Raw genomic sequence first — 14,723 nt, 5'->3', positions numbered from 1 at the left:
GAAGGAATTTCTTTTCTGGTCCAGTCTATTTGGGGTTCTGTAGGCTTCTTGAATGTTCATGGGTATCTCTTTCTTTTGGTACAGGAAGTTTTCTTCTATAATTTTGTTGAAGATATTTCCTGGTCTTTAAGTTGAAAATCTTCACTCTCATCTACTCCTATTATCCTAGGTTTGGTCTTCTCATTGTGTCCTGGATTTCCTGGATGTTTTGAGTTAGGATCTTTATGCTTTTCCTTAAAGATTGTTGTGTCCATGTTCCCTATGGAATCTTCTGCACCTGAGATTCTCTCTTCCATCTGTTAAATTTTGTTGCTGATGCTTGCTTCTATCATTCCTGATTTCTTTCCTAGGGTTTCTATCTCCAGAATTCATCTCCCTTTGTGTTTTCTTTATTGTTTCTTCTTCCATTTTTAGGTCCTAGATGGTTTTGTTCAATTCCATCTCCTTTGGTAACGTTTGGTAGCGTTTTCTCGTAACTCTTTAAGGGATGTTTCTGTTTCCACTTTAAAGTCTTCTATCTGTTTACCTGTGATTTCCAGTATTTCCTTCTCATAGTCCTCCATCATCATCACTAGAAGTGACTTTAGATCCATATCCTGCTTTTCTGCTGTGATGGTGTATCCAGGACTTGCTATGGTGGTAGAGTTTGGTTGTTATGATGCCAAGTAACCTTTGTTTCTGTTGCTTCTGTTCTTATGCTTGCCTCCTGCCATCTGATTATCTCTAGTGCTTGCTGCCCTCAATATATCTGATTGGAGCCTGTCCTTCCTATAATCCCAGTTGATTCAGGACTTATCAGCATCAAGATTTTTCCGTGATTCTTTGAGTGTGGGCTCCTGTGAACCTGAGATTCTGGGTTTGTCTTAGCTCTTGGCAATCAAGCTCCTCTGAGACACTAAAACACTAGTATGACCAGCTCCTGTTATCCTGGGATCCTGTGGTTCTAAGATCCTGGGCGTGTTACAGTGCATGGAAGTGATGTCTCCTTTGAGGATCTTGAAGTTGTCTGGTCTGTTTGAAACCAAAGTCAACCTGAACTGATTAAAAGGAACCTGAGCCTCTGGTCAGGAAAGGCTCTGGTGTCCTTGATCCTGCTGTCACAGGCCCATCATTATTGCATTGGAGCAGCTGTTCTGTTCCACTCACCAATGATCCGATATCGCTTGGGCAGTCCACTAGGGACCATGGGGGTGTCTGCTGAATCTGTGCCCTAGGTGATCAGGTGCTGGTGCAGACCAGAAGAGATTTGTGACCCTGGTCAGGCTGCTTCTCTGTTTCCCTAGTGCTGTCTCAGGTCCCGTGTATGATTGGATTGAAACAGAATTTGTGTTCCACTCACCCGTGATCCTAAGGTCACTTGGGCAGTCCTCTAGGGACCATGGGGGTGTCCACCGAATCCGCACCCTAGGTGACCCAGTGCTGGTGCAGACAGGAAGGGGCTTGTGCCCCTGGTCAGGCAGGTTCTCTGCTGCCTTAGTGCTGTCTCAGGTCCTGTGTGCATTTGGATTGGAGCAGATGTTGTGTTCCACTCACCAGTGATCCTATGATCATGTGGGCAGTCGTCTAGGGACCATAGGGGTGTCTAATAATTTCCCATTGTTAAGGAGAGGGGATTGTTAAAACAGAAGCAACTTTGAAGGGTAGTAAATGATTATCAAGGGAGTCAAATGGACTCAAAGAGAAGGTAATGAGTGCTTGAAGATAAGCTCCCATGGCTCTAGAGGTGAGGATATTCCTGGCAGGACTGAGGGACTTCATGCGGACCTCTAAGAAGCGAAAAATCCTCACTTCAATGTGATAGAGTCAAATTGATCATGAAGCATTGCTAAGATTTTAAGTTTTCCCACCCTCACATAAAATTATTTCCCTTCCTCTGTAAGCCAACTTGGGTATAAGATGACTGGCTCTTTTGCTAGTTTCTATCTTGCTTCAAGTTAATAAGGATTACAGTTAAATGGAGAGACAGCATGAAAGAAAAGGTGTGTGGTGTAAAAATTTAGCTTTTCTATTAGCTTTGTGGATTCCTATGTTAATAGTTGGGTCTTGTTTTTGGTGTCTCCTACAGTCCTCCACTGTAGGGTTACTTTCTGTGTAGGGTTAGGTCTTATTAATTCTGAGAGATATGTTACAAGTTGAAACCCAATCAATCCTCCCAAATGGAAGCGTGAGAAGGAATAATGCAGAAAGCATGTTTAGAACCAGTAGAAATATTTACCGATGCCATACAGAGCACAACGAAATCAGGCTGTTTGTGAGGTATTTTCAGAGGGAAGGGGCTTAGTCTCTAGAATTGAGTCCAAAGTGAATACAGTGCTTTCCACTTGTGAAGCTTTCTCTATTTTAGTTGAATTCCTATCCAATGCCTCAAAGAAATAATGAGGTGTATTTTCTGGCTATTGAGAAACAAGGAGAGGAAGAAGCATGGGTGAGTTTGGGAAGGGTACTGGTGTAGGGATGTATGACATGATCTAGCTCACCACATGAGGATGAAGATCCTGGGGATTGTTCAATGACATGTTTGTACAGGGCAAGCAAATAGGAAAAGATAAAAATGGAGCTAGGGACCATAGGAACTATTTGTAGAGTGGATTCATTAATGATTCCATAGTCTTGAACTAGTCAGTATGGAACATTTGTGGTAGTGTGACAGTTATAATCGGTATATTTTAGGGTTGCTTCATTGTGGGACACCAAGAGGATTTGTTACCAATACCTGCTTTGGACCAAACAGGAACTTGTGGTCTCACATATTTGACCTTACCTGATTGGCTTTGAATTAGAAGCAAAGAGAAAAACACAGCGGTTGGAGGTTATTGGGTAGACTTTTATCATTTGATCAGACTTTAGGCTGAATGGTGCAGAGGACAGAAAGTCAATGTGTGGGATAGTGGGGGATTTGGCTGAGGGAGGAGGGACATTTTCTGCAGGACCAAAGCCAAGAAGTCAGTCTCCAGGAGGAGAAGATAGGAGTTTTTAAATTCTAGTTCCAATCCCAAAACAGGATGTCTCTGTTTTGGTCTTTGAGTGAATTTGATTTTCATGAAGTAGCAGAAACTGAGATTTAGTTCAGGGTTGACAGAGAGGTGTTATAATTATTATTTGATCTCAAATTGGGGTTTTTACCCTGCCGCACAACCATAAAAGACACACAACCTTTTTATTTATAATAAGCCTTAATAAGCACTAGAGCTTGGCAGATATCTACCCTCTAAGCTACGAGACACTACTTCTTTATCAATAACTCCAAGCTATAACTTGCTATGTTGCATCTGGGCTGTTCTTAACTCCAATTGGCCAGCACTCATGGCCATGTATTCACAACTCACTTAATCCATGGTATCTCTCCTCTCTCCATTTTCTTCTCTTTCCTCTTTGTCATGGTCTCCTCAAACCCCAAGCCCAGGAACCCAAAAAACCCTCCCTACTGAAGGGAGAACTACAGTCCTGAGAGACGAGGACAAATAGAGACCCCCTTTCAAGGTCTCTTTTCACAAAGTTAGAGAGGAATTAGCTCTTACATTGCAGGGAATCGGGGTATGTAAATAAGTGATCTGTGAGATGGGCCACAGGTGACTTAGACTCTGTGACAGCCATCACAGAGATCCTGGATAGACAAGTGAGACTGCTTGTATGCTGACCACAGTCAAGTCGCCATGGATCCTGGGAGGAAGCGTGTTTTGGGTTTGTTTCCATCAATGCTTGAAGTCTTCCTGTGTGAGAAGAGCTTTCTAACATCAAACGTTAGTAGCCCACCAAAGGCCAACATTCCATAAATCTTCTCACCTTGTAAAGTTTTATGTGAAGGAATTTAAATCTTTAATCTGTCTCACCTGGTGAAACTTGTGAACCCCAAGCTCTGCTCACCAACATTCTGGCCTGGAACAACTGTTCTCTTCTCCTGCTGCCCTGCTTTCCTTCATTTAACTGGTTCTTTAAAAATTAGCCAGATGGGAATGATGGTGTGGTCAGTCCCCACATGAAGGGAAAAAGCAGCCTTTGCTACCAATGTTAGAAAAAAAAAAAAAAACCCAAAAAACCAAAAGAACCAAAGTGAACTTCGTGCCCTGATGTGCTTGCTAGCCCAGGTTACCTTTTTTTGCAAAAAGAAATTTCCTTGTCTGGTTAATTTCACTTTGTTTGTGTTTGTTCATTGGAGATAGTTTTTGCAATGCAGGCTTAGGGGCTAATGGGCTCCGGTGGTCCCTTGTATTAACTTCATCACTTGGCTGAACAATCTACAGGTACTTATTCTTTATACTTGTACCAGTTGCAAGTATTAACCCAAGAAAGGAGGGGGGGAGGGAGAGGGAGAGACAGAGAGACACAGACAGACAGAGACAGAGACACAGAGAGACAGAGACAGAAAGACAGAGACAGAGACACAAAGACACAGAGACAGACTGAGACTGACAGACAGAGGCAGAGCTGTACTAATCTCAGAGTCTAGAGTTATGTATTCACATGGCATTTTGATGTTATGTCCCTTTTAAACTTGGATTAATTTGTTAAAATGGTTGTAAAACATATCTTTTCAACAGTATAGCTTCAAAAGGTACAGGATCAATTGTGTTGCTACTGAGACACTTCCACATGTTTGTTGTAAGTGAAGGTGCAGCAAAACCACTGAGTTAGACCACTCAGTAGAAACAAAAATGTATTGGTTATCAAACTATCAAAGCTATCTCTCATGTTGGGAGTTGGGGGAGAAGGAAAATGGCAGATCCAGGCTGCTCAGAATGACTGAGAACCAGGAAGCTAGTTGACCTTTGGTGGGGGGTATTAGGAGAGATTCATGGAGAATTAAGTAAGATTTCTTACCTTACCCACTTACAAGATTTTCTTCCCTGAAAAACAGACCTCTATTCCCTGACCCCAACAATGTGATTGGAAGATTAGTGTGACTTTTAAACTGATTGGTCCTTAGGGAATGAAGTAGCAAGGGCTTCCCTTATCTGTGGGAGGGGGGTAGAAAGGGAGACAATGGTTGCCCCCCCCTGTGGTTTTCCTGTGGAATGTAATCAGGCTCTCCCTTCTGGAGGGGAGGGGTACCTTGGTGCTCCATGACCTCTCTTTTCCAGGAGGGGATAGGGTCTTCATGTTCTGGGATCCGGTGGAATTTTCCTAAGTCTCTGAGCTGACCTCTTCCCTCTGTCTTGAAAAACCAGAAGAAGAGGAAGAAGGGGAGGAGAAGGAGGAGGAGGAGGAGGAGGAGGAGGAGGAAATAAACCTAATGTTGCTTCTCATTGATCCTGATTATTAGGTATAGGCAAAATCTGGCTTTATCTGAGTGGACTAGCCCCTCAAACTGTAGGTGGATGTATATAGTTGTAGCTGTTTTCACTAGAGAAAATTGGAAAATATAATTTACACATAAGGTTTGTTTGTTTATTGTTTTGTTTTGTTTTGTTTTGGTTGGTTTTTTGAAAGAATATAAAAAGTTTACTTCACAAATTACTGATAGGTATATTAAACATTGTTCTTTGTTGCATTCAGCAGGAGTTAATTCTCTCGGTCACTGTTTGTGTTGTTTCAGAAGATCTGGATGACTTAAGGATGGAGGGTGTAACCACTCTGGTACTTTCGGGGAGCAAATTTAACCAAGGTCGTCCTACTCACCCTGCCGAGCCACAGGCCAAAGTCACACTGAACATCTGTTCAAGGTGTGCCAGGTAAAACTTACACTTGGTGTGTGGTATAGCTAAGATTTTGAGGCAAAGAGGGTACTCTGGGAAGAAAATGGTTTTCCTAATTACTTTTGCTCTGACATTGTTTATCCTTGTGGGCAATGCAACTATGACCAACAATGAATCAAAAAGTTTAGATTGTCTTCTCAGCTTGAGATTGTGTTGAGTCCTTTATTCTCTGCGGTTTCTTCCCTGCCTGCTCTTCATTTCCTTTTTTAAGAGAAGGTTCAGCAAGCTCTGAACATTCAGAGCCACCTTTAAAACACTTTTCTAAAAAGAGTTTGCTCAGGTATGGTTCAAATTCTGGTATGATTGGCTTTTTAGCCTGGCCTCATCCTGTTCACCTCCTGGTAAGAATTTAATCAGCTTGAGGCTTCCCAGTTTTGGCAGCTGGAAGCAATCTTTGCCACTGCATGTGGCTCAAGAAGCAGCTTGGTTACTGCCAAGTCAGTTCTGGGCTATAGGCAACTCACCAAATACCACCAATTCATTCTTTTGTATGAACTAAATCTCATTTGCAAAGGGCTTTTAAGTCTGTTTAAATGATAAAACAAGCCTCCTAACCCTTATGTAAATGGCTCAGATTAGCAAGGACAAGGTCGTAGCTGGCCAATTTTCCCTCTTCTCCTTTCTGTGTGTCTGGTCTATTTTGCTCCGTGAGAGGGGATTAGTTGCTTGGAAATAAGGAATGAGTGAGGGTAGAAAAATCAAATTAGATTCTTGTAGCTTTTCCTCTTTGCTTTTTACTCCTTTGGAATTTTTATTTTTATTGTTGATGGCTTAGAAAAACCGAAAGGAAATCCTTCAAAAAATCAGGGGAAGTTGTTTGAAGACAAGCAATAGAGCAACGTGCAAACAGTGCAAACAGGAGTGGGAACATCACCTGGGCTGTGGACTGCTTGGTTTCATATTTTTATTAGCACTGTGAAGAAAGCAATTAATTTTTATATAATGACCTGTCTGTCATTACAGGTCATCTATGGAAGAGGTCTTTGGCATCTTAAACTTTGTAGTGTGTTTATATAAGGAGAGTTTGGCTAGATTGAGTTGATGCTTGGCTTTTCTTTACTGTTATAGGCCTGTTGGGTACACTTAGAGAGGAATACCTGTCCAGATATCTTGCTAAACTATTAAAGATTAAGCTGAGAAAACACCAAGCACACACTTAGCTCTTTATCATTCCACTTTCAAAATTATAGAGTTGGATTGTAATCACAATCTGTATTTAAAGTGAATCTGTAACTGAATTTATTTGAGAAACACTCAACCAAGTAATGTCTGGTTGTTGATGTGTCAGGAACAGAATGCAGATGGAAGTAATTACAAAGCCAGAATGAATACAATCATTTTAATAAAGGCTATGTGCTGTATGGGAGACAGAAACATAGAGGGTGAATTCTCAGAGAAAAATGCCCCCTGAGAAGAAATGGAAGGCCTATTATAACAATTAAGAACTTATTCAGTCTTAACTCAGGACTCTTTTGTGTGGGGTCTTTTGTGGGAAAGTAAGAAGCAGACACCTCACTATCTTTTAGATAGTAAATGTCTCCATTCAGGACTCAGCTGAATGCATAAATAGGGGCTAGAACCTAAATGTTTGCATAAGGCACTTGGAAGGAGAAAAAGGAAGACAAAAGAAAAGTCCCTGAGACAGACACAGTCTTGCCTCATGTGGGCATAATTAGGTATAGGGTATACTAGTATCCAAAACATTCCTTGTCCTCTAAAGCCATCTTGTGGCAATGGCTTCTGAATTCTTCATCTCCCAAAGTGACAGAATACATTTCACAGACAAGGTAGGTGAGTTTCAGAAAAAAATGTAGTATAGGTGAGAGCATGAGAGAAAGGAGCAAGCAGAACTCATGCACAATGGGGTAGGTTCTGAGAAAGAACTGCCATTGTTGGAAGTAAAGTTGAAGTTTCTTAGGAAGAAACCCCAACAAGGATAAGGCTTACTTCTTATCAGAAGCACCTCACAGAAGGAAAAGTACAAATGTTAAGCACCCACAGACAGGAAGTTCCATTGCTTATTGGCTAGGGATCCACCTCATAGTCTTTTGTGATTGGCTAGTCTTAAAGACTCAGCACCAAAAAAAAAAAAAAAAAAAAAGAGAGAGAAATTAAAACACTTGAAACCTGAGATTTCAGGAAGGACTTCATGTAAATAAGTTTTACAAGGCAGGGGAATTAAAACTTTTGCAAAAAGGGTTTACAAGGTTGGGGAGATAAAAAGATTTAAACTTCTTATTCTAAAAGAATCATTTACAATGTTTGACATAAAAGACAAATATTTAATTTGTGTTTTCTACCACTAAAGATTCTATCTAGGAGTTAATAAAGTTTTACTAGCTTGAGATGTGCAGAAATGACCTGGTCGGTCCAGTTGTTCCACCAAGAATGTCTTTATGATTTCTCTACCATGGTGTCTGGTGTGGAGTGGAGTTCTGGGCACACTCTCATGGGCTAGAAAAATATCTGATCATATGCAGCTCCCAGGCTGCTGTGCTCATTTTTCCTATGTAAAAAGAGAATAAAGACTAAAGACAAGAAATTAGAACATGAAGCAGTTCCCCTAGACAGTTTTAGCATTTCTTTTCTCTGGCCAGGACAGAGTTGCTCATAGAAGAGACATTTTCACTGTCTAGCCAACACAGAGCTGGTTGTCAAGGATGAGAAGCAGACTGGCTTCTTTCTGGAGTTCTCATCCCACACTTCCCAACCAGCCTCTTTCTTCTGTTCCCAGAAGTAGCACAAACTACTCGATCAGTTTCCAAGCAGTCAGGGTCCAATTGCAAAAGACTGGGATATTTCTGTCTTTCGTGTGTCTCATATTTTTGTGTGTAGTCATAATTTTGTATCCGCATTATCTATTATATGATTGTATAAGGACATCACACATCTTAACTTGTATTTTTCAGGAAATTCTGAGTTAATATTACTGTCCCAGCTTCATAGATAAGGACAGTGAGGCACAAGTTGAATAAATAACTTCTTAAAATAAAATAAATAACTTCATTGGTCACTGAGAAAAGCAGTCCATTTTAGGTACAGACTCCTCTGCTACTGAGTTTTTGTAGTGCTTTTTCTTTCTTTAGCTAAGACTTTGTGACAACCAGAGGCATTTTTCTTTTTTTCTTTCTTTCTTCCTTTCTTTTAAAATTTATTGAAAATAGATTTTCCTCCCCTGACATAAAACATCCCAATTACAGTTTCTCTTCTGCCGCAGACGGAATTTTCTGGGGTCCCTGATCTGCGGGGAATGAGTCTCTGGTTACAGGTGAGCGAGGATTGGGCGAATGTGGGGTGACAAACAGACACGGACACAAGAGAGTGGGGTATCTGAATGCAAATTGTCAAATTGAGCATCAGACTATTTATATAGAAGAAAATAGGGAAGTAAGTACACAAAACAGAGGAATGCAAACCTGGAAGGGCTGGCAGGAAACAACTGGGATAACATACAATGTTAACAACTGGGATCAAAAACAGCTCCACCTAAAGACAGTTCAAACTCAGTAGCTGGGGGCAAGGGCTTCATGTCCTTGCCAAAGATCCTATAGTCCACCTTCCCCTTAGGCCATTGTAATGATAGTGTATGGGTGTAACTCAGCTACCTATGGTTCTAAGTATCTACCCTGGTTCCTTTTTAGATCACAAACTTCGTTCTTCCTAGAGTGATAAATTCCTATGTAGGGCAGTGACTAGCTGCCTAGACCCAAGGGTCAGCTCAAGGACTGACTACCCAGAATCTGATATGGCTATGTATTAAGGGAAAGCACATGGATCTGTTTTCCAACTAAAGCAAGGACATTGGAGCATTCATTATACAAAATGCCACCATTCCAGGAGACTGAGTTTCCTTGAACTTTTTGCCTCAGGACAGCACCCAGGTTTTTGGGGCCTGTTGGTGCTTGTCACTACCGGAAAGAATGTAGCACTCTTCACTCCTCCAAGTTCCTCCTCTCCCCTCCGATCTGGATTCACTCCCTTTCCCTCTCTCATTGGTAAAGAACAATAATAACAAAATACAACAAACAAACAAACAAACAAACAAACAAAAAAGATAAAGATAAAACAAAAACTAACAGATCAGAACTGAGCAAAACAGAAGGAAAAGAGCCCAAGAGAAAGCACCTGAAACAGAAACTCACTTGTCCACACACTCAGCCTTCCCATAAACTCACCAAACTGGAAGCTATAATATATACACAGAGGACCTGGGTTAGAACCCTGTAGTACCCATGCTTGTTACTTCAGTCTTTGTGAGTTCATTAGAGCTTTTCTCTGTTAATTTAGAGGGCCTTTGTTCTCCTGCTGTTCTCCATCCCTGGGCTTTTATATTCTTTCTGCCTTCTCTTCCATGGGGGCTCCCAGAGCCCTGAGGGAAGGGATTTGATGGAGACATTCCATTTAAGGCTGTGTGCTCCAAGGTCTCCCATTCTTTTCATAATGTCTGGCTGTGTGTATTTGTTCCCATTTGCTGCAGGAAGAGACTTCTTTGATGATGACTGAACCAGGAATTGATCTAAAAGTATAGCAGAATGTAGAATGTCACAAGGAGTCATTTTATTTTATTTAGAACAGTAGCATTTGGTTTTTTCTTAGGCCTCTGGGCTATATAGTCTCTGTTTTTTGGTTACAAAGCAGTGATAGGTTCATTCTTCTGGACTGGGCCTTAACTCAAATCAAACATTGCTTGGTTACTCAAGCATTGTGTCAACATTGCCTAGCAGGTAGGACACCATTGTGAATCAAATGGTTTGTAGCTGGCTTGGCATTCATGTTTCTCTTGGTAGACTGCCAAATACCTTCCTGAATCAAAGGCACAAGGACTTAAGAGTAAAAGCTCTGTGTAGGTATTGGCTAGATTTCTCCATGTTCAATGAGTTCTATAGGTGCTATCTTCAGCAGTGGGGACTTATGGATTTGTGGTGAGCATAGACTATAATCCTGGGAACAGCCTGGGTTGTTTGGGGAATCCATGGGGCCCCTTTTGACCAACAAGTTAATTAGATGTAACCCAATCCTAGTACTAGAACCTTCATTTGATGAATAGAACTGTCCAACTGGGACTCTGTCCCATTATTTGGTCATTTTATGTATGTATGTATGTATGTATGTATGTATGTATGTATGTATGTATATGTGTATATACATATACATGTATGTTCAATATACGTATATATTTTGAGAAAGTTCTACTCTATTAAGTTTCTATACTATCCCTCAAACAGCCCTTAATTTAACTTTTCTCTTTCCTCCCTTATTCCCCTTTCTGTCTTGCCTTTGTCCTTCCATTTCAGACCCGCTCACCCAACTGTAACTAACAATTCCATTTCCCTCTTCTAACACTGTCTCCCTAGTCCCTGACCCTATGCCTGCTCTCTGTGGTTCTATGGATTGTAACTTGGTTAACATTGACTTAACAGCCAAGATCCACATATAAACCAATACATACCATATCTGTCTTCCTGGGTCTGGGCTACTTCAATCAGAGTGATTTTTTTCCCCCTAGTTCTAGGCCTTTACCTGAAAATATGAGTTTTTATTTTTATTTTTTAAATAACCAAGTAATACACCATTGTGAAAATGTACTACATTTTCTTTATTCAGTCTCCTATTGAGGGACATTGAGGTTGTAACTTTCTGGTTATTATGAATAGAGCAGAACTAAACATAGAGAAAATGAAAGAGAGAGGGAATGTTAAGATAAACAGATTTAGGTTTTGTCTAGTACATAGAAGGGGGACAGGGCAAGAAGAAAAGTTATGCTTTCAGGTAGTGGTAAGTATTTCTGAGCAACTGGATTTGGGAGAAGCTTTTACACTATATATGCCCATATCTTATTGAGGAGATTGTTATCCTCCTGTCTTTTCATTATATCTTCATTCTATCCCGTTTTATGAAGTTTCTGGAATAAACAACTTTGCTGTACAATGCTTTTCTGACCCAGTGATTGATAGATCCATTTGGATGACTCTTCAGTGAAGAGTCAATAGAATGTATTTGTAATCTTATAATCTTTGGAACAGTTTAGAATACCAAGTCTCTATTGAGGACTTGAGTTATTTCTCAGATCCGTCTTTTAAAAACCAAAATTATAAGGATCAGAGCACATGAAAAGATCAAGGAAAAATTTAGAATTTATCTGTGGTAGTTTGAATGTAGTTGTCCCCCATAGGCCAATTACATAGTTAATTACATAGGGAGTGGCACTATGAGGTCGTGTACTCTTGCTGAAGGAAGTATGTTCTGTGGGTGCGGGCTTTGAGGTCTCCAAAGCTCAAGTTATACCCAGTGTGGACAGTCTCCTGCTAGCTGCTTGTGGATTGAGATGTAGACCTGTCAGCTCCATATCCAGCATCATTTGGCCTAAATGTTGCCATGCTTCTTTCTCACTATGACAGTAATGGACTGAACCTGTAAAACTGAAAGCCATCCCCAATTAAACTCTTTATAAGAGTTGCTGTTGTCATGGTGTTTATTCACAGCAATGGAAACCCTAACTAAGACAGTCTCTATAAAAACCTCCTCCTGAGCAGTGAGCTTCAGCAAAGCCCTTGTACTCCATCTTTGTCCTTTAGTGTGGAATTGTGTCCTAATGTTGGGGGGTAATTGTAATGCTTTTAGCCTCCTTCTCCATGGTGTTAGAGATTCTCAGGCAATTGTGATACCTACCTCCCCTGCACTCTGAAATTAGTATGTAACTAGAGTCACAGGAGTAAGAAACAGGGCTGATTTCAAGCAGTCTATCTTCCATTACCTCCAAGTCAGCTAATGTTTAGCCACCTAAGAGATGAGTCTCCTCCTCCTCCTCCTCCTCCTCCTCCTCCTCCTCCTCCTCCTCCTCCTCCTCCTCCTCCTCCTCCTCCTCCTCCTCCTCCTCCTCCTCCTCCTCCTCTTCCTTGTTCTCCTCCACTTTTTCTTTCTCCTCCTCCTCTACAGTGCTGGTGTCCAAACCTAAGGCCTTGCATTCAGCGTGTTATACCTGGAATATCTTCTAGTATGGCATTAACCCCATACATGGGGTCTATAAACTCATGATATAACTACCTCCCTGAATTCCTATATTTTCATACCTTCATATAGCTTCATGTAGGGTTTAGGTATCAACATCTGTAACATAGTGAAGGTATCAACCTTCACTAGCATGAAAATATTTGAACACATCCTAGACAGTTACCAAGATTATATAAAACTATGTTCTCTCAAAAATCAATACAACTAATAACATTGGGCCTTATTCATAATAACAGGAGTTCCTCTTGATCCTTAAGGCCCACAGACATACTGCAGAGTGCCTTTGTTTACTGGGTCAGCCTCACTCCTTCATAACATTTGGTTTATAGAAATGCTGTGTGCAATAAGGAAGATAAGTTTTCCTTTGTCATTGGAGTATTTGATCATTTAGTGTACGAATTAGACAACAGGCTACTCATGGCCAGAGGAAGGAAAGGTACACATGTATTAATGAAATCACAGAAATGAAAATGAAAGAGCCCAAATGGTATGGTAGGAAGCTTCCATACCATCTTCATCAGGGAGGAAAAAGGAGAGATGCAGGTAACTGGAGAGAGAAGCAGCCTTTTGGAAAGAGGAATCACAGAAACCGTAAAAGTTACCTGTGTATGCTTCCCTCTAGTGGGCCCCCACAAATATTCTAGCATGCTTTGCTATAGGATAAATAGAATTCACCTTCCCCAGTGGAAGGAAACTGAGATCATTTTGGAGGATCTGTCTGTAAGCAGCTAAGGGAAGATATTTTCTGTATTTGTTCCTTTTCTTGCATCTGTGACAAAATACTTAACAAAAGCAATGTAAGGAAGGAAAAGTTTATTGTGCTCAGAGCTTGAGTCCATCCTGGCGAAGAAGTCATAACTGGAACAATGTGAGGCAGCTGGTCACGAAGTAACCATAGTCAGGAAGTAAAGAGACATGAAAGCTCGTCTTAGGACTAGTTTTAACTTTAAAGCACTCCATTCATTTCAGGACTAAATAGCTAAATTAACCTAACCTAGACAATCCTTTATAGACATGCCAGATGCTTGGCATGATTGATGATGATTCAAGATCTTGTCAAGCTGACAATCAATATTAACTCCCATTGGCTCCCATTGCAATTTCTGTTTCTCAAAGCCTTTAAGTCAACATAATATATGCAGTTGACAAATAGTATATAGCATATTTTTTGGATTGTATGTCCTGTGCTCCTTCAGTTGAAACTACAGGAATGTGCAGTGCCTGGAGGAAGTCAATAGACAGACCCTAGTCAGGACCCTGGAGGAAGGGAGGAGTCTGCCAAAAGACCCTAGTCAGGACCCTGGAGGAAGGGAGGAGTCTGCCAAAAGACCCTCGTCAGGACCCTGAAGGAAGGGAGGAGTCTGCCAAAAGACCCTAGTCAGGACCCTGGAGGAAGGGAGGAGTCTGCCAAAAGACCCTAGTCAGGACCATGGAGGAAGGGAGGAGTGTGCCAAAAGACCCTAGTCAGGACCCTGGAGGAAGGATTCAGGGCAAGCAGAAGACAAGATCCTCAGTGCCTCTGCGATGATCAGGTGTGGTGTTTTGTGTTAACTGTCAGCTTGCCTGGCTTTAGAGTCATTGCGAACATTAGTTCTATAGATATCTCTATGACAGTGCTTCCAGAAAGGATTAACTGGGAGGGAAAATCCACCCTGAATATTGATAGCACTGGGCTTAGTCTTGGAGCCAGGAAGGAATCAAAGAGCTGAGGCCATGCAGCATGATCATTCTTTTTTCTCTGCTTCCTTTTGACATGAGATGAGTAACCCCCTTGTGTTGGTTCTTACTTGCATGCTCAGTGACACAGGGCTAAGAAATCATGAGTTGAGCATTCTGAAACTGTAAGCTAAAATAAATCTTTTCTACTTTAGTTTTGTTGGACATCTATAACAGTGATTAAAAAAATGAATGAAAGATAAAGTAAATCAGTACATCAATATAGGCCTCTATTTTTTTTTTTTTTTTTTTTTTTTTTAGCAAAATAAAAAGAACCAAGTTGGATTAGTTACTTTTGTGTGG

General features: G+C 40.9%; 1 protein-coding gene across 1 annotated transcript in view; it reads left to right on the top strand.

The window, feature by feature from the left end:
- The first annotated feature begins 3,653 nt into the window (after positions 1–3,653).
- Positions 3,654–14,723, top strand: part of LOC115062985 (uncharacterized protein C8orf34 homolog) — a 76,888-nt gene continuing 65,818 nt past the window's right edge. The window contains exons 1-2 of the mRNA XM_029533449.1: positions 3,654–3,740; positions 5,494–5,669. Of these exons, the coding sequence (XP_029389309.1) occupies positions 3,654–3,740; positions 5,494–5,669 (263 nt within the window). The remainder of the gene's footprint in view (positions 3,741–5,493; positions 5,670–14,723) is intronic.

Source organism: Mus pahari, chromosome 22, assembly GCF_900095145.1.
Source record: "Mus pahari chromosome 22, PAHARI_EIJ_v1.1, whole genome shotgun sequence".
NCBI lineage: Eukaryota > Metazoa > Chordata > Mammalia > Rodentia > Muridae > Mus > Mus pahari.
Note: the sequence above shows the minus strand (reverse complement) of the source record. Positions and strands in the feature narration are given on the sequence as shown.